The following is a 19478-nucleotide window of genomic DNA, read 5'->3' on the forward strand; positions in this document are numbered from 1 at the left end:
TTGTTAAAAAAGGACAGGGTTTATTTTGTTAATAGCTTTTTTTTTTTTTTTTTTTTTTTTATTCTCCTGCCTCAGCCTCCCGAGTAGCTGGGACTACAGGCACCCGCCACCACACCTGGCTAATTTTTGTATTTTCAGTAGAGATGGGGTTTCACCTTGTTAGCCAGGATGGTCTTGATCTCCTGACCTCCTGATCCGCCTGATCAGCCTTCCAAAGTGCTGGGATTACAGGCATGAGCCACTGCGCCTGGCCTAATAGCTTTGTTTTATTTCATGGATTCTATGCTAGAATTTATCATTTAATAGGATTTTTCTTAAGCCATCTTAAACTAACCCCTTTTGCAAATTTTTCATGTTAATTACAGCAATACTTCGAAATTTTTTTTTTTGTTGGATATTCTTGCTAAAAATTATTATTTGTTATACATAAAATTATGTGATTTAGAAAACATTGCCTCATGGAGATAAATTACTTTCTTTTCCAGAGATTCCAGACATTCTAAATGCAAGTAATCTGAAAACATTTAGGTGAGTCTGCCTTGTATTGTTCCCCTGGAGCTGTGTGTAAAGGACCTGACAGGTGAACTTTCTTCCCCTTTGAGTCTAGCCAGTAGAACTAAAAGAAAATCGGGTTTCTTTTAACCTTTTCTTTTTTATCAGACCAAGTAAGAATTTTCTGAAGCTGGGCGTACAAACAGTTGATCTGCACCGACAGGATAGTGACCTGGTGTGCTTTTTGTTTTTCAAAATGGTTTAAGATACATTGTTATAGTACCTCAAAGTATGTGATCTCACTATTCCTCCCCAGTTTTATTTTTTTAAAAAAGAAGTAACAGCAACAGACGTGATGGCTCAGAGTCATATCCCCAGGCTGTTCTGTAGCAGCCTCTTTTGCAGAGAAGATGGTTATAGGAATGACTCCAGGGAACAGGTTAAGTCATCAAGACCCGCTTTGTCCAGTGGTTTCTAGTTGTACTCTTGTAAACTGGGAAACTACTGAGTAGGATTTCGATTTTTTAGGTCTTTTTTTTCTTTTTTCAACTTTGATTTTAAATTCAGAGGTACATGTGTAGGTTTATTACAAAGGTGTATTGTGTAATGTTGAGGATTGGAGTAAGAATGAATCTACCCAGGTAGTGAGCATAGCACCCAGTACGTGGTGTTTTTAGCTCTTACCCCTTTCCCTCCCCCTGCTTGTATTACCCAGTGTCTATTGTTCCCTTGTTTATGACCTTGTGTACCCAATGTTTAGCTCCTACTTATAAGTAAGAACATGTAGTATTTGGTTTTGTGTTTCTGTGTTAGTTCACTTAGGATAATCTGTAAAAATCCTAGAAGAAAACCTAGTAAATACCCTTCTTGATAGCAGCCTTGACAAAAAATTTATTGCTAAGTCCTCAAGCAATTGCAGTAAAAACGGAGATTGACAAATGGGACCTAATTTCTGCACAGCAGGATAAACTGTCAAGGGAATAAATAGACAACCTATAGAATGGGAGAAAATATTCTCAAATTGTTTGTATTCAACAAAGACCTAATATCCGGAATCTATAAGAAACAAATGAATCAACAAGCAGTTTTTTAGGTTTTAAACGTAGATTTTTATTAATCATTTTGGTCTTAACTAGACCATGTTGAGGGGTCTTATATTTAATGTTAATTGAAATTAGGTAAATTTAAATCCAGTCATTGTCTATACTTTTGAATTCATTGAAACTAAATTAGCTTTAATAGAATTCATCTATCATGTTTAAGGTGCAGTTCACTTTTGAGCTTATGTATAGCATGTATTTATAATTTAAGTATGTGGAGTTAAGATTCTTTTTATACCTTAATTTTATTTTGCCTGTAATCTTAAATATATAAATATGCTCTTTATTTCTAAAACAATATATCTTCTACCTCCTCCAAAGCCAGAAACAAGAAAAGAGATGAGTATAGCCTTCTGGTTAAGAGTTCAGTTCCCAAAATAATATTCACACTACTTCTAAAGTAATTAATACAATACTGAGGATGAAAAACTGAAAATTTTCCATTATAAGAATAACAGTTGATTACTGAAATTTAACTGGGATGTACTTCTGTGTGTGAAAAGGAAAACCTCTTCTGACTGTATTTTGGAGATTTGTCAGGTATGATACAGTTCCTACTTTTGATTGCAATTCTTGATCTGGGTAGCATGAGACAAGGAGATACTCAGGTTAGAGAAGATGAAAGAATAGAACAGCTTTCTAGTAGTTTGTGCCTAATATTTTCTTTTGATGTTTTGAAGTTTTGAATATGTAGGATCCTCAGAGTTTCGAAAATTTACTATCTCCTGTTTTTCCACATTAACTCTTACCAACACTCTGCACTCTTTTTTTTTTTTTCCATTTGTCTAGGGAATGGGACTTTGATCTGAAGAAATTACCAAACATTAAAATGAGAAAAATTTGCGCTAATGATGCAATTCCCAAGACGTGCAAGAGGAAAACTATTATAACTGTAGACCAAGATTTGGGGGAATTGGAACTAAACGATGAATCAAGTGATTCAGATGAGGAAATGACTGCAGTGGCCTAATTGTCTTCACTTGAATTGAAAATAAATAATTTGAGAGCTTCAAATTATATTCATTGATTATGGTACCTAATTGTCAAGATACAAAAATGTGATACTGACATTCTCTTATATGATGAGAGTTTCATTTGCGTTTCAAAAATGGTGTTATGATACTTATTTTAAAATGAAGATTGCTTTTCATTTACATTAAGTTGCTAAAATAGATAGACGTGATCTGCAGAAGTTGTTTAGTCTTCATCTGAATTTCAGGCCGGGAGGGAGCAATATAACTAAGGACAAAAAATGTTTTGTTTTTCTTGTGTATTTATGATCACCTAATTTCACGTTTTGTGAAATGGACAGTAACCTGTTTCCTGAACGATTCCTGTGGGTACTTTTTGAGCTGTGATAATAGCAAAATTGTTTTTCGGTAATAATATCACACTAATGCTTCTTTTAAACATTAAACCTATTTTCCTTTTTTACAGAATAAGGGAAAATGTGATAAGAAGTTTGTATACATTGCTGGATTATAGATTATTATTTATCTTTTGAACCAGAGCTAAATGGTAAAAGAAAAAAAGTCAGTGATGATTGTTATGTTGATCTCCCACAATTAATTTATCTTTTGACAAAGGGGATAAAGAGTTTCAGTTTAGCTCCTTTTGATTGTATATTATTTTTTGCTTTTTTATTGTGAAAAGAGGTTTTATTTGTGGAGAGAGAATTGAAGATTAGATAACCAGTGATTTTAATTATGCTACTTTTTCTTCTAAGAGATAAATTGACATATCATTCAGTATTTTCAGTGTCATGAAAAACATGAATGTTGTACAATTTTCTTCCTCAAAAAACTTTTTAAATGCAAGTATCCTTATTTTTTTTTAAAAGAGCACAATGTAGGTGTATTTGAGTATTTTCAAGAAAAGAATAAAAACATTAATGCAGTATTAGGTTAACTGGATATCAACTAAGCCTTGTTAACAGTTAAAGTATTATAACTTTTTACTTCTGAAAATTAAAAATAAAATTTATTTCTGCAATTTCATTTCTTACAGTCCTAATTAATTTTTTTTTTTTAGTGATGTAACTTATGTTGATTAGTTAGTAATCGGTGTAAAAGTGTGGTTTTAGGATTACATGAGTAGTTAATGTCTGAAAGTTTCCTCCTCTCTCCCTTTTGGCTCGTAGTCTTAAAATGGTTGTAAAAACTGAGTCATAAATTGCATTAAAGAGAATAGGAACTGCTTTATCTGGACTGACACTTAAAAGCCCCTACTGTTAGATGAATAACTTGTGAAAAGTGACAGATTGTCCTCCTCCTTAAACATTTGTTTCTAGTTTCCCATGTGTTGTCAAAGCAAAGATTACAACTAACAAGCTACACTGCCGGGAAACTAGAATAGGTAAGTATTTGCTGAATGAATGCATATAACATTTAGGACCATAATAATCATGTCACTCCTAGTTGGATCAAAGCAGCCTCAGAGATAACTTGTCTTTAGAGTGATGCTTAAGATGTTCTTACTCCTTGCCTGTTGAACGTGTTCTTTCTGGGGTGATAACTTGTGCTCCCTTCATCTAGACCACTTTTAAGTCAGTGGCATATTTTTGTAAGACAGCGTCTATAGTTCATGGCCATGGAACAAAGTAAAGGTAACTTATTTTTGTAAACTAGGGACTGGCAAACTTTTTCTTTATAAAAGGCCAGAAAGTAAATATTAATATATTAGGCATTATAGGCCAAATGTAGTTTCTGTTGCATATTCGTGTGCATATGTGTGTTGTTTGCCACCCTTTAAAAATATAAAAACCGGCTGGGTGCCGTGGCTCACGCCTCTAATCCCAGCAATTTGGGAGGCTGAGGCAGGTGGATCACTTGAGGTCAGGAGTTCGAGACCAGCCTAGCCAACATGGTGAAACCCCATCTCTACTAAAAATACAAAAATTTGCCGGGTGATTACATGCCTGTAATCCCAGCTACTGGGGTGGCTGAGGCAGGAGAATTGCTTCAACCCGGGAGTCAGAGGCTGCAGTGAGCTGAGATTGTGCCACTGCATTCCAACCTGGGTGACAGAGTGAGACCCTGTCTCAAAAAATAAATAAGTAAAATAATAATATAAAAACCATTCTTAGTTAACGGCCATACAAAATAGGCCAGGGGATTGACTTGCTTGTCATAATTGGCTGACCCCTTGTCTAAACCAATGAGCTGAACTTCCATGGACATAAGTTAATGATACATTTCCAAGTTCAGAGCAGCTGACTCACATCTGTGGTCTTTTCCTCTAATATCCTAGTTGCTTCCTTGCCGTAATTACTGACAGAGGTGTCCCTTCAGGACCTTGCTTACCTCAAATAGAAGCTTTTTTCTATTATTTTCCATGTGCTTCAGGGGCAGGAGATTGGGTAGGTGTCCTTTTTGCTTTACTGCCACTTCAGAATTTCTCCCTTAGGTCTTTGAAGTTCTATTCTTGCCTTCTTTCCTTACTGTCTTACTTCCCAGAAGAACCTTCTACCCATTCATAGAATACTTTAGCTCGTGGCCTAGTTTTCTTCTCCCCTGCAGCAATCATTTTAGTGATTCCTTGTGGATAACAAATAGTGGCTAGCAAATATAACAACAGTATGAGTTTTAAGTTTTCCAGTCTTTTTCTCTGTCCCATCAGAGGCCTCTCAGTGGTCACACCTGGATCCTTATCAGCACCTCCACTCTGTAGACCTGATTTTGAGTATTCCACTCTCCATTCACTGTCACCACCCCTCTTCATTGCTGAAGTTCTGCACTTTGACCTCACTCTCATTACGCATCATCTGTCTTGTTGAGCTTAGCTTCAAGTTCATAGTTGCTTCCTTGCATATACCCTGAATTCCTTTGCCTCTGACTCTAGTTATTTCTCTTTCAGAACCCAAACCAAGTAACAGCTATGTTTCCTTCATGCCTGTTCTCAGGCAGCTCAACATCGCTGAAGAATATCAAACAGACCATTTTCATACTGATGTTTGCAAATCTCAAGTGGATTCTCAGTACTGCTTAGTGATCTTATTATGTTCCCCTACTAAGTTCATTTTCTAACTTTGAGATAATTATTTTACTACTTTTTTATATTTTTTTCTAGCTTGACTTGAATACTAGCCTTCTCAATGTTCAGCCCTTGGCTTTTTATACATCTTTGAGAAAATACAAATTACCACTTTCTTTTGATTTAATGGATGTATCTTTTTTTCCTTTCAAAGGAAAATACTACTTATGTTCTGTTTCCCACTCCTTATTTTCTCAGAAACCTGATTTTTCTAAGTTTTTCATGCAATTTCTCAAGCCAGAAATCTGCCTGTAAAATCATCCTTGATTTTTCACTTTCTCTCTTCTATGCCTTCCCACAATATAATTTAATTAGCGAGTATTTCTGATTCCACTTCCAAAATGAAAATCAGATTGGCCCGTGTCAGGCAGTCTCACTTTTCATCCTTACCAAAGTCGCCATGTCTTGCCTGTCCTATGTGCAGTAGCTTCTTAACTGGCCTTCTTGCCACTGTTCTTGCTCCTGTTGCCAGCACCCTGATGGCCTTGTGTGTGTCCACTTGATCCACAGCTGGGCAGGGTTTTGCTGCGGATGACCTGACTGAGCCTTGGAAGACTGTCCTATAATCTTCCCAGAACGTGGGGATATGGAGGATATCATTTGCCTCCTGATCTTCTGGGAAGGAGATAGTGAGACAATTTGTCATCACCTGGGTTCTGATGAACTCTGAGACTCTACCTCGAGTCACTGTAGCATAGAGCTGCAGCCTATAAAACTAATGACTCAAGATTGGTGCAAAAGTAATTGCAGTTTTTGTCATTTTTTTTTTAAAGTACTTTTAATGGCAAAAACCGCAATTACTTTTGCACCAATCTAATATAATACTTAGCTGCAACATGGACTCAGCATCTCAGCAAGAGAGTGTCCTTCCCCTTATGTAGCACTACCAGTTCATCTGGCCCTTTTCTGTTTGTGTCTTTCTGTAGGACAAGACATACGGGAAGGCCGCACCTTTGCATCTTACTGTCTGTGTAAGTACAGTTGACCCTCCCTATCTAAGGATTCTGCATCCTTGGATCCAACCAACCACAGATGAAAAATAGTCCGAAAAAAAAAGTATGTACTGAACATGCAGAATTGTTTCTTGTCATTATTCTTTAAACAATACATTGTAACAACTATTTCCATAGTATTAGGTATTATAAGTAATCCAGAAATGATTTTAAGTACACAAGAGGATATACATAGGTTATATGCAAATACTACACCATTTTTATGTCAGGGATTTGAGCATCCGTGAATTCTGGTATCTGAAGGAGGTCCTGGGACCAGTCCTCCACACATACTAGGGGGATGACTGTAATAAACAGTCTTACAAGGGCCTGTTTCTCTACTGGCCGAATCTATCAGCCTTGCTTGACATTTCCCATTTGGGATTTTGGTACTTACCATTCCCTCTTCCTGCGTTGCCATTCCCCTGAGCTTTTGCAAGGCCAACAATAACTGATTGTTCTCTCTTTAGGTCTGAGCTTAAAAGTGTCCTCTCTATCTAAAGCATCTCTACCCCCACACCCTTGCTACTCTTGGTAATCTCTATCACAGCACCCAGTTTAGGATCACTGGACACATAATGGCAGTGATTAATGATCTAGGAATGTTTGCTATAATTTCTGGTGGTGAGGGAGGGTGTTAAGTTCAGATTTCCATTTTGGGCAGAGGAGTTGGCTCATATAATTAGCAGACTGGTAGAAAGCCCTGTAGGTCCTTAGAAGTTGGACATTTGGAAACGGCTTTGTTTTTTGCTATCTAACCTCTTAGATTCTAATATCTTGCTTTTAATGTTTATTATCCATGCAATTATCTGAATCCACTATTATCTCTGAACAGAAAAATGCTGTTATATTCTTATTTTTCTATATCCAAGACTTATTCTTGAGACAATCCCTCTTTAGATTACATTGTGATTTCTCTTAAACTCTTTTTAAAGCAGGTTTGAAAGTCCACATAGTTTATTTTCATTGGTTTCCCTCTGTTTGTGTATTTATTTATTTGTACCATGTCATGAGCTAGTCAGCGTAGGTTTGCTTTAAAATGATTATATGTTCAGACCCTTGTAAAATCTTAAAAATGTATGTGTGTTTGGACGTTGCAAATACAAATATCAGTCTGTTAGGCAAAAATTGTGGAAACCACAACCAAGGTTTGCGTCACTTGTTTAATATACAAAGTCTTTCACAGATAATTATTTTCTTTTTCTTAATTTGCTTTAGTACACATGATTCACAAAACAGTAAATTGTTAATGCAAGAGAATTATGTAAAACCAAAATAGTACAAATGCCTAATTTCAAAAACTGCACACAGTTAAAATAATTTTTCCTTCTTTGTTTTAATGCAGTATCCAATTTCAAAATGGGCTTTCTTTAGATGTGGAGGAAAACTGCAGCCCAAAATAACAGTACTTCCTTTCAACTGTGTTGATATGTAAAATAGCACCATTGGGCTGACTTAGGAAAGAAAAAAGGTTTTCATCTTTCTTAATTAAAGTATTATATAACAACTATAATAATAATGATAGTATAATAACTTTTAAGAGCTGTACTCTGTTCTAAAATATTCATTTTCAAGGCAAGGAAGGGTAAACTATATGGGGCAGATAGAAAAAATCTTCCCACCTCAGCCCCAGGACCCTTATAATGTCCCTTAATGGTGTCATTGCTCTAATGAGCTAATTTTCCTGCCAAAGAATAGATGTTTTAAAGAGTACCCAAGGACCTTTTGTAAAACAAGATAAAATATAACTATGAGGTTGTCTCTCTGGGATTATAATCACGTGTAGAAGCAGCGCAGAGTGAGATTTAATGCTGGGGTGTTTTGAAAGACTCCTTCAGTCTACACCTATCTTCCTTCAGGTTACACATTGCTGTATCTCAGGTTGTTGGGCTCACTTTAGTTTAGATTTTGTTCATTTTTATTTTGTTTTTTGTACTTAAGCTTAATTGCCTTTTGGGCTTTACTTTTTAAAAAATTGGAATTTCTTTCTTTTACAATTTAATCTTTACTCCTGTACGATAAGAGTGATAGTTCTTTAAAAAAATTAACAGCATCAGTCTGGTTTATGGTATTGATAATACTGAAGATTCATGATTATAAAGAGCCAAGGTTTTTAACACAACTGTAATTTCATTCTTCAATTTTAGTCCTTTTTTTTCAATTCCATTTTATTTCTTCCACGAGCAGGTAAACATGCCTCAAAATTTGCATTCTTTCTGTAGAGCAGTTTTTCTTTTTGAAGGGTATAGTCAGTCTACAAAAAAGCACTGCCACAAAGCTAAATCGTTTTATTGTTTGAAAGGGCAAATGTTCCATTGCCACACAGAATGTAAAAAGAAAATAATCAACATTAGATTTTAAATGCAGGTAGTTATTTCAGATGTTTGAACCATAAACAAACAACCATTGCTGAAAAGCTTCTTAAAAGCTTGAAATTCAGAACTTCAGGGTTTCAAAAAGTCAGAAGAATAGCAAAATCAAGTGTTGACTTTTAACCTGCCAGGAAGCTATATTATATTATTTTCTCATTTCAACAATGTCCAAGCCCATAAAAGTTAATTGCAAGAATTTAGGTATAGTTTTAAAATCCCGTGTCCTCTTTTACTATTAATAGAATAATGCTTACCTTTGCTTTTTATTCTAGAAATGTTTTCTTAGTGTTAAGTGTAGCCCTTAATAAATGAGGCTTTATTTTAGCCGATCATCCTCCACTGTGAAATCAGCCCTGCAACGTATCTTGTTGAGGTTTGTACAGAATTTAAACAATATTTTCCATGTTAATTAAAGTAAATAATTATTTTACTTTCAGAGCAAACAAAAGAGAAATCAACATTTCTTTGTTTGCTGGTGTCTGGATGTTTTTCCCCGGGAATATCTGTAAGCAGCATGTTGCCATTACTGACCCACAGGGAAAATGGATTAGTAAAAAGCTTAGGACAATTAACAGGAAAATTGCATTAAGGTTAATCCCTTGGATATGGTGCCATGGTTAAATCACCCACAGATTTGTTATTCATAAATGTATTTATCGTAAATATTTAAAATGGGCATTTAAGAGGAATTTAATATACAGTTTGTTTAAGGTCCACATGTTTTTTAAAACATTAATTACTTATATCCTTATTTATACAGAATTTTTGGTTCAGTTTAGTTACCTCAACTTTGTTTTCCCTGTGCTTATAACAAGTTTTAAGAAAGATGAGTTTTAAACCTTTTGTTTCCTGACTGAATACCTTAACATTTTCCCCGCATATATATATGAATACACACACGCCATACACACACACAAAATTGACATTGTTTACCTTTTGTTTATTTCTAGGAATCAAGACTATTTGGACTCAGTGTCAGCCACTACTAATATTCATACCATCTTTCTCCTCATTTAAAGGTTTGTTTTTCTTTTTCCTTTTTCCTATGATCTGTGAAGAACAAGCACACTGATAATTACAAAGTGCATCCATGTGATACCCAGATTTGTGCAGTGTGATACTCATGCTTTGGTTCTTATGGCCATCATTGCCTTTTCATGTTAATAAATAATGACAGCTAACAAAAATAAGTCACGTTTTTTAATGTAGGACATCTTTCTTTGACAGGCTACTGTATCTATAATCACCATTAATCTAGCTCACTGCAATGTCATTCACACATCAGTTTTACATGAATATGTAAAGAACACAATAATCAACTGTCAAACCTAAACAATTAATTACTTATCACAGAATCTGTTGAATATTTTTGTTTTCTAACTGAGCAAGGGAAATCCTGTCAGCTTTTAAAAGTAAGGGCTAGATTCTTAGTCATAATTACTCATCATCTGTCAAGTTGACACCTCATATGGATGAAATAAGCCTTACACATTTGATTTAATAACAAAAATAGGTAATTTTATTCCCCTATTGTAAGTACTTCATAGTAACAAATTAATTTCACAACTTTGCTACAGGCAGATTGTTTTATCTTTCTATACTTTTGGATTTTTACCCTTTAGAGATGTGAACTTCATCTGACTTTAAAATGAGGACACTTCTTAATTTAATTTAATGCTTTTAAAAATCATAACTAAGTTAAGTTTTGTGAGACTTTGAAATAAAAGAATGAATTAAACTGTTTTGAAATATTCAACAACTGTTAAATAAAGCAGAAGCTTAGTCTCTAGTAATTTTACGGCTGTGCTATCCAATATAGTTAATTCAAGTTGAAGTGTACTTTTAAATTACCAACTGGATTTTGAAAACTTGGTTCAAGAAACAGATGTAAACTATCATCATCAATCAATCAATTTTTTATATTGATGACATGTTGAAATAACATATATAGTGTTTTTAAAAAATCAAAATTCATTTTAACAAACATTTATTTTTACTTTTTAAAATAGGGCTACTGGGAAGTTAAATATTTGCATCTGTGGCCTGCATTTGTGGCTGTTGTGTTTCTATTGGACAGCACTGTATTAGAGGAACCAGATAAAAATATAACACCTGATAACTGAGTTCTGTGGGTATTTAACAGAGCTAATTATATCCGAACATTTTCTGAAAATCTTTTGCGTGACTTACTTAAACATAATGCCAAATATCAATGTCTTCAAATGTATATTGCATCTATTTAAAAAACATGCATCTGTCAAAATAACCAGACTCCACTAAACCATACAAATCTGTTAGCTGTCAAAGCCTATCAAAATATGCATCCTCCAAGTAAGTTCACTTCCAATGTGACTTAGGGATAATGCAGACAATATCAGGCTTAAAACCAAATATGTTTGTTAGTTATTTCCAGATGAGACAGTTAACATTACAAGGCCCTAGAAGTAATACACATTGCAATTCAAGTCTGTATTCTTGAACTTTTCCCCTGTTAGTTACTGTGAAGAAGAGTATCATGGGTCCATTTAATCTTTGATTACTGCCTAAAAGCATTCATTGCCCCAGTAGTTCTTAATTGTCTTAGAAATCATTCTCTTGCAAACTTCACATTTCCATATCATACTTTACACTATTACTTCATGGGCTCCTGGGCATTTGGTCTGTTTTTCTCCTTTCCTCTTTGAACAAAGTCAGGAAAAATGTGTCAGTAGGAGAAAGGAGGAGCTGAAGGGAGTAAATAATTCAAGATCACTTCTGTCATTTGTAGTGGCTGAGGGCTAGAAAGATATTCTTCGGTGAAGAAACTCCCAACAGGTTCCATCAAACTGATACAACTTCAGGGGGGCCACCCTCTGCAGATGGCAGTGAATTTGTACCTGTTTGTGGTACAGGCACTACCACAGCATCTTTGATGTCTGTGTTTACATTGCATGAGAAGTTCTTCTCCAGTTTTTTGGCAGTGTCTGGGCAATTTTGTACAAAGATCACACGGTTGTAGGCCTTCAGCCTGCGCCACAACTGAACGTAGACTTTACACTGTACGTACATGAAGACAAGACCTCCTGTGAAGCCAATGGCTACCACAACCAGTTTTGTCCAAAATGGCCATTCAAGGACACCTTTGAAATGAAAAAGAGAAAATGTTATCACCAAGTTGTCCTCAGTGGATTTGGTCATTTTTTTTTTCTATGCCCCTTCAAAAGCCTGTGCTTGCCTTCTAGATTATGTATGTATGTTAACAGAAATATATTCTTCATAACTAGAAAGAATTAATTATAACCCGAATTGGCTTAATTCCTTTTGAGTATCCTACATGTACTGTCAAAATTGTATATCAGGACATTTTCTCACCTATCACTGTCAAATCTCTTATTTCTCCTAGCATCAAGTACCTATCAATTGTAATTATGAGATAGTATGTTAGATTTTGGACATTTGGACACTGACATTTATCCCTTATAGCTAGACTTTTAAGGAAGGATGGTGAACATAATGGAAGAATCAGAGTTTAAAATCCTTCTAAGAAGATGAGGTATAGGTACATGTATGGGTTTGTAGGTACAGGTCTTCCCACCCTCATTTATTTTAAAAGGTAAAAGGAAGGAATGGAAGAAGGGAGACGGGGATGAGTAAGAAGGAGGGGAAGGAAAAAGCTGCCATATCTCACCAGAGAGAGAATTCCTGAGTACAAACATGCAGAAGATTTAGGATTTTAGCCATTTGTTTCATAAATCATATTTTGTCATTGAGAACCATCACACTTTTATAGATGTCTATATTTTCTCTTAATTTCCATCACCATTACTAGAAATAGACTTTCTTTTGTAAATATAGTTTTAAAAATTATTTCACAGGCATTTCAGTGACAACAGTGAGTATTTAGGCAATACATAATTATGAATGTTAAATATATGAGGGTCAAGAGTGTTAAATATATGAGGGTCACGTGGTCCTCTTGCCCACATTAGGATGGTGTGGGGGACAATAGCTGTCTTCCCGTAAGTGAAAAGTTGTGAAGTAGAAAAATATAGCTCAGTATGGCTCAATACGGTGCACCAGGAAGGGATGGTAGAAATGTGTAAAAAACCATGGTAATTGAGAGTCTATGATTTGACTTTGGATTTTTATTTACTTACAACAGTGAATAGAGTTATAAGAAATATCCTATCTATATTTTGTAGTAGTGACATTTGCTTTATGCTTCTGGAAGCAAAGCAGAAGTCATGCCCTGTTTCCATCATGCTGAAGCACCTTGTACCCTAAGATTAACCAAAAATAACAGCGTTACCCTGTCAATTTCTGGTCCCAAAATAATGAAACATTGAGTATTTCTTATATTCCTAGATGCCCAGCAAACACCATTTTATTCTTGACTTTTATTTAGCTCATGTTGCAAGATCTTTCCGAATATGATCATCATGTGATAAGATTTTGTTTTTTCTCCATGAACAAATTAATGCAAACTTACTAATCATGGCAATCTTCTTTATATTTTTCTTTAAATACCTGTTATATTTTTCACTTGCTTATCCAGTTTTTCTGAAGTCTGACTCCCTTGAGCCTTTGCAAGTAAACTCTTTTTCTTTTCAAAATGCTTTGGCTCTGACTCTTCCTTTGAAATTTTTGGGGAAAAAATGTTCTCTGATCTTAAAAGGGATTGTAAGAAAACATGAAAAGCCTCTCACTGTTGTTGATGTTTCATTAATTTGTTGCTCTGTTTGGCACTGTCAATTTAAAATAAATTTCTATTCCTCTTTCAGCAATCAAATCTGAACTTAGTTTTTGAGTAGATTAAATATATGCAATCAAATTTATTAGAACCTTTACCAGTAGCAAAGGTAAATTTTTTCTAACTCCTAATATGCAAGGACTTCTTTATGACTTGAATAATTCATAGTAGTCATCATCTTGAATATTTACTTAATCCTAATGGAAATAATACTTCAAAATATCGTTGGCCAAAGCTCACACAGGAGAAATAAGAGATCATTACAGTGGCAGGTGTAATTAATAGGCAGATAATTAAATATCTCTAGATCTATTAAAGAAATTAAATCAACCATAACCTTTCAGAGCAGAAAGCACCAAGCTCAAATAGTTTTACTAGTGGATTCTACCAAACATTTAAAGAAGAAATGACATCAATGTTCTACAGTCTTTTCCAGAAAATAGAAGAGATAATACTTCCTAACTAATCGGGTGAGACTAGCATTACCCAATACTAAATTCGGCAAAGACAATTACTATGAAGAAAAGTTATAGGCCAGTATCTCTCATGAACAGATAGATACAAAAATTCTCAACAAAATATTAGCAAATTGAAATCAACAATGTATAAAAACAATTACACACTACAGCCAATAGAGATTTATTCTAGGTATGCAAAGTTGGTTCAACTTTCAGAAATCAATGTAATCACATCAATTAGCTAAAGAAAAATGTGAATATATCAATAAGTGCAGAAAACACATTTGACAAAATACGACGCTCAATCATGATAAAAACTAGGAACGGAAGGGAATTTCCTTAATGGGATAAAGAACATAGAAAACCTATAGCTGACATGATGGTAAGAAACTAGATGCTTTCCCCCTAAGATCAGGAACAAGACAAGGATGTTCCTTCTTACCGTGCCTATTCAGCATCACACTGGAAGTCTTAGCTAATGCAATAAAACAAAAATAATAAAAGATGATTGAGAAAGAATAAATAAAACTATCTTTGTTCACAAATGATGATTATGTATAAAATCTCAAAGAATTGATTAAGTTTTTTTTTTAAATAGGTGATTACGACAATGTTGCAGGATACAAAGTTTTACAAAAAGTCAATTGCTTTCCTATATATAGCAATGAACAACCAGAATTTGAAATTAAAAACATAAGCCCATTTACATTTGTACCAACAAAACAAAAACAATGACAACAACAAAAACCTTAGGTGTAAACCTAACAAAATATGTACAAGATTTATGTGAGAAAAACTATGAAGCTATGATGAAGGAAATAAAAGAATATCTGAATGAAATAAATAAGATGTTCCACATTTATGGATAGGGAGACTTAATATTATATTATTAAGATAGCTATTCTTCCCAATTTGATCTACAGATTCAATACTATCCCATTCAGAATTCCAGCAAGTTATTTTATGGATATTGACAAACTGATTCTAAAGTGTATATGGAGAGCAAAAGACCAGAATAGCCAACACAATATTGAAGTGGAAGAATAAAGTTTTTGAAAACTGACACTATCCTTGATTACTACCACTACGGTGATCAAGACAGTGTGGTATCAATGAAAGAATAAAGAAATAAATCAGTGAAACAGAATAGCCCAGAAATAGACAGATACAAATATAGGAAACTGATCTTTAACAAAGGAGCAAAGGCAATTCAATGGAGAAGGGATAGTCTTTTTAACAAATGGGTGCTGGTATAACAATATCTGCATGCAAATAAATGAGTCTGTAAACAGACCTTACATTTTTCACAAAAATTAACTCAAAATGGATTATAGAACTAAATGTAAACTGTGAAACTATGCAGCTTCTAAAAGATAAGAAAATTCAGGTGACCAAAGTATGATCTATGAAAAGAAAAATAGATCAATTGGACTTTATTAAAACTAAAACCTTTTGCTCTGAGGAAGTCACTGTTAAGAGAATGAAAAGACAAGCCACAGGAAAAAATATTTGCAAAACGTATTCTGAAAAAGGGATTTGTATCCAAAATATACAAAGATCTGTTAACATTCAATGATAAGAAAATAACCTAATTACAAAATGAGCAAAAGATTTGAACAGATATGTCATCAATGAAGATAAACAGATGGTAAGATTATTAATATATGTGATTAGAGAATTGCACATTAAAACAAGATATCATTATATACCTATTAGAATGGCTAAAGTTTTAAAAAAGAACACTGAAAACACTGAACGTTGGAAAGGATGTGGAACGACAAGCAGGAATTCTCATTCATTGCTGATAGGTATGCAAAATGGTACAGTCACTTTGGAAGACAGTCTGACAGTTTTTTACAATGGTAACCACAAGCTTTTCAAATGATACAACATTATACTTATTCAAATGAACAAAAACTTATGTCCACACAAAAACCTGCACACAAATGTTTGTAGCAGCTTTATTTATATTTGTTCAAAGCTGGAAATACCAAGTTGTCTTTCAATCTGTGAATGAATAAACTGTGATACCTCCATGTAATGGAGTATTATTTAGTGATTAAAAAGAAATGAGCTATCAAGCTACAAAAGGACACGAAGAAACCTTAAATGTATATTGCTAAATGAAAGAGGTCAGTCTGAAAAAGCTACATACTGCGTGATTCCAACTATATGACATTCTAGAAAAGGCAAAACTGGAGATAGTAGGATCAGTGTTTGCCAACAGTTTAGGAGGAGAAAGGAAGGGATGAATAGGTGGAACACAGGGACTTTTTAAGGCGGCAACACCATTCTGTATGATTCTGTAACGGTGGACACAGGACATTACACGTTTGTCAAAACTCATAGAACTGTACAACACAAAGAGTGAGCCCCAATGTAACTATGAACTTTAATAATAATGTAAGAATATTGGCTCCTCAGTGGTAACAAATGTACCACGTTGAGGCAAGATGTTAATAACAGGAGAAACCTTGTGTATGTGCAGGGTGGTATGTGGGAACTCTCTCTTTACCTTCTTTGTAATTTTTCTGTTAACCTAAATCTGCTCTAAAAATAGTCTTTTATATATTATATATATATATATATATTTATATATATTAGCTCCTTACTTGAGATTAGTTCCATGAATTCATCTCTGTGTCTAGGTCAGTTTATAGAATTTCTTCGAGTAAGAGATGGGTTTGTGAGCATTTAAGTATTTGGAAATTGGTAATGTATGCATGATATATTTATGGAAACTATTGCACAAAAACACTCCATTTCTTTTTAGCCATGCCCAACGGAGTTTATTGTGCCTAAAATTTGCTGCAGTCTTGCACAATAAATGCTCATGACCTATACCTCTATTTATTTTATCGTCATCCTCAGCTGCCTGATTTCTCTCATCCAGTGCCTTTCTTAGTAAACTTTATCCAGAGTCCTATCTGGGTAGCTGTTTTCCAAACATTGCACATCCTAATATAGGTTTAAGCTTTAGCACATGCTATTCCTCTGTCTAGAGTGCTGCGCTCTTTACAATAAACTTCTACTAATCTTTCAGAACCCACTCCAGGGAGAAAAAGGTGCAATCTGTCATGAGGTTGGCAAACACAGCATTCGTGCCCTAATTACTACCAGCACTCTTTCCTGCTAATCCCTATGATAGCTTCATGGTTCCTAACACCACAATCTAGGTCAACTTCTGGAGTTGGCATGAGAAAAAATCTTTTTGCCATCTGGCCCAGAGGAAGAAGATGCCTTTTCACAATATTGCAAATTCCCTACATCGTAGTCCAGGAGAAACCCTATTAATGTTAACTAATTAAATGCTGTTGTTTGGAGTAAAATAGAGTAACTCTGAACTTAATAAAACTAGGAGAAAGACTGACGGTTTCATGTCTCTCCCTACCCAAGTCACTATTTAAAAAAATTAATTAGTGTATCATGGAGTTAAACTCTTTGAAGGAACAGATTCAATTATCAATATATTTACTTAAGAGAAGATGCTAAAATATGTTAGAAAACAAATCGTCAAGAAAACAGACCTTTGATTTTAGAAACTATTTAGAGTACGAAAATGGACTATACCAGGCATTTATCATTAATCAGTGTCTGTTAGTCACATACAAATGTTGCCATGGTCCCTTTCTCCTATAGACTTCTTTGATCTTAAGGATAGGAATTTTAAAAATAAAAGTATGCTACTTGGATTTGATTTATTTATACAAATGCATTTGCAACCAACACGTGTTCGATAATAGCACTGTTGTTATCTAGTGATAACAGTGGTACTGTATCATGTATTCCAATACTGTCCAGAAACATTTTCATTTTAGGATAAAAAATACAGAAATAATTACATAAAATTATGAGATGAATTGCTTTATACTTATTTATAAATTTCCCAAGTAACTTATAGACAAATATAATACTTTAGTAATAATTTTTGACCATTAGTGCAACTTTTAAAAAATGTTGTTCTACTTTGACAGCACTAGTTCCTCATCTAAAGATTTCACAGTATCATTCATAATGAAACATACATTCCACACTTTTAACATATTCTAGGTATTCCTGCATACATTATTCATTTTTGGAAAAAAAATTGAGGGGGGTATATAAAAGAATCATTTTTCTTATAAAAAAGTTTTTAAAGAAAATATCAGGCTGATACAATACAAATTGTTTTATTCTTGATTTTTCTGGTGTTCCAGCAAAATAACTGAACTAAAAATTCAGAGTTCAAAGGCCTTTAAAGACCATCTATTTCAATTCTCCCTTCTCCCCCTTTTGCTATTTCATGCCAAAGGTGAGCTTATTCCCCAATGATCTTGACCTAGTAATCTTTGATAGTGTTGAAATTTGATTTGTGTATTGCATGGAAATAGCAGTTAACTTGCTATTTTTATTTAAAAATACTCCAAGGCAAAGTCTTCATAAGTGATTTAAGGAGTTCTGAAGAATAATCAGGAGTATGTGATGATTCTAATAGTCCCAGATAAGTGGCAGCACACATTTATACATGGCTGGACTCCTGTGTCCATTTTTCCTGTATGCTAAGTAACACAGTGGCATCAAACGGTAGTTAGTAATAAAAAGAGCTAAATTATTCTCTATGCAGAGCGTCCATGCATTTGGAATATAGAAGGGCTTTTTTTTTTTTTTTCTTAAGTTCCTACTTGGCTGTCTTCATCTATGCAAGGAGAACAATCATCTGAAACACTGACTCAGTGTAGACCATAGGTTCACCACTGGGGGCAGTTTTGTTCTCTGGGGGACATTTAGCAGTGTCTAGAGACATTGTTGATTGTTGTACCTGGAGTGGGGTGCTACTGACTTTTATTAGAGGCCAGGGATGCTGCTGGACATCCTACAATGCACAGGACAGTACCTTCCAACAAAGAATTATTCAGTTCATAATGTCCATAGTGCTGAGGTTGAGAATCCCTGCTGTGGAAGACAATAACTTACATCTCTTTATTGGGAAATTTGCAGAAAGGATTTGGAATATGAGCAAGACATCTTGCAGTTCTCCAAATTCAAAAGGATTTTTGCTGTAAACTTATATTAAGCAGTAGTTTCAATGTGTTTAGAAAGCTTTAACCACAGACAGACTGGAGATGAAATGTGCTTTATTTCCCATTTTTAGGGAAATTCTCATGGACTACATCCAGCTTTCTCCTCTGCTTAACCAAACTAGCAGCTGTTCCCCATACATGCCTGGAGGTTTTCCATTTCTGAGCCTTTGTCTCCGATCTTTTTTCTTTCTGTGTTTTGCTTCCCTGCTTCTATGTGTCTACTTGTCCCACAAAACCCATCTT

General features: G+C 34.5%; 2 protein-coding genes across 5 annotated transcripts in view; one reads left to right on the top strand and one right to left on the bottom strand.

The window, feature by feature from the left end:
• TMA16 (translation machinery associated 16 homolog) overlaps positions 1 to 3589 on the top strand; it is a 28542-nt gene extending 24953 nt beyond the window's left edge. Inside the window, exons 6-7 of one of the 2 annotated variants that reach the window (XM_004040584.5) lie at positions 486 to 528; positions 2382 to 3589. In XM_004040584.5, the coding sequence (XP_004040632.1) occupies positions 486 to 528; positions 2382 to 2562 (224 nt within the window). In that variant the 3' untranslated portion in view covers positions 2563 to 3589. Of the gene's footprint in view, positions 1 to 485; positions 529 to 1913; positions 2129 to 2381 lie in introns of those variants that run through there. The other variant, XM_063705630.1, reaches the window with a different exon arrangement.
• A 3259-nt stretch (positions 3590 to 6848) lies between these two features.
• The window catches only part of MARCHF1 (membrane associated ring-CH-type finger 1), an 834037-nt gene continuing 821407 nt past the window's right edge, over positions 6849 to 19478 (bottom strand). For all 3 annotated transcript variants that reach the window (XM_063705629.1, XM_055385742.2, XM_019025745.4), the window contains exon 9: positions 6849 to 12107. In XM_063705629.1, coding sequence (XP_063561699.1) covers positions 11809 to 12107 — 299 coding nt within the window. In that variant the 3' untranslated portion in view covers positions 6849 to 11808. The remainder of the gene's footprint in view (positions 12108 to 19478) is intronic.

Source organism: Gorilla gorilla, chromosome 3, assembly GCF_029281585.2.
Source record: "Gorilla gorilla gorilla isolate KB3781 chromosome 3, NHGRI_mGorGor1-v2.1_pri, whole genome shotgun sequence".
Classification (NCBI taxonomy): Eukaryota; Metazoa; Chordata; class Mammalia; order Primates; family Hominidae; genus Gorilla; species Gorilla gorilla.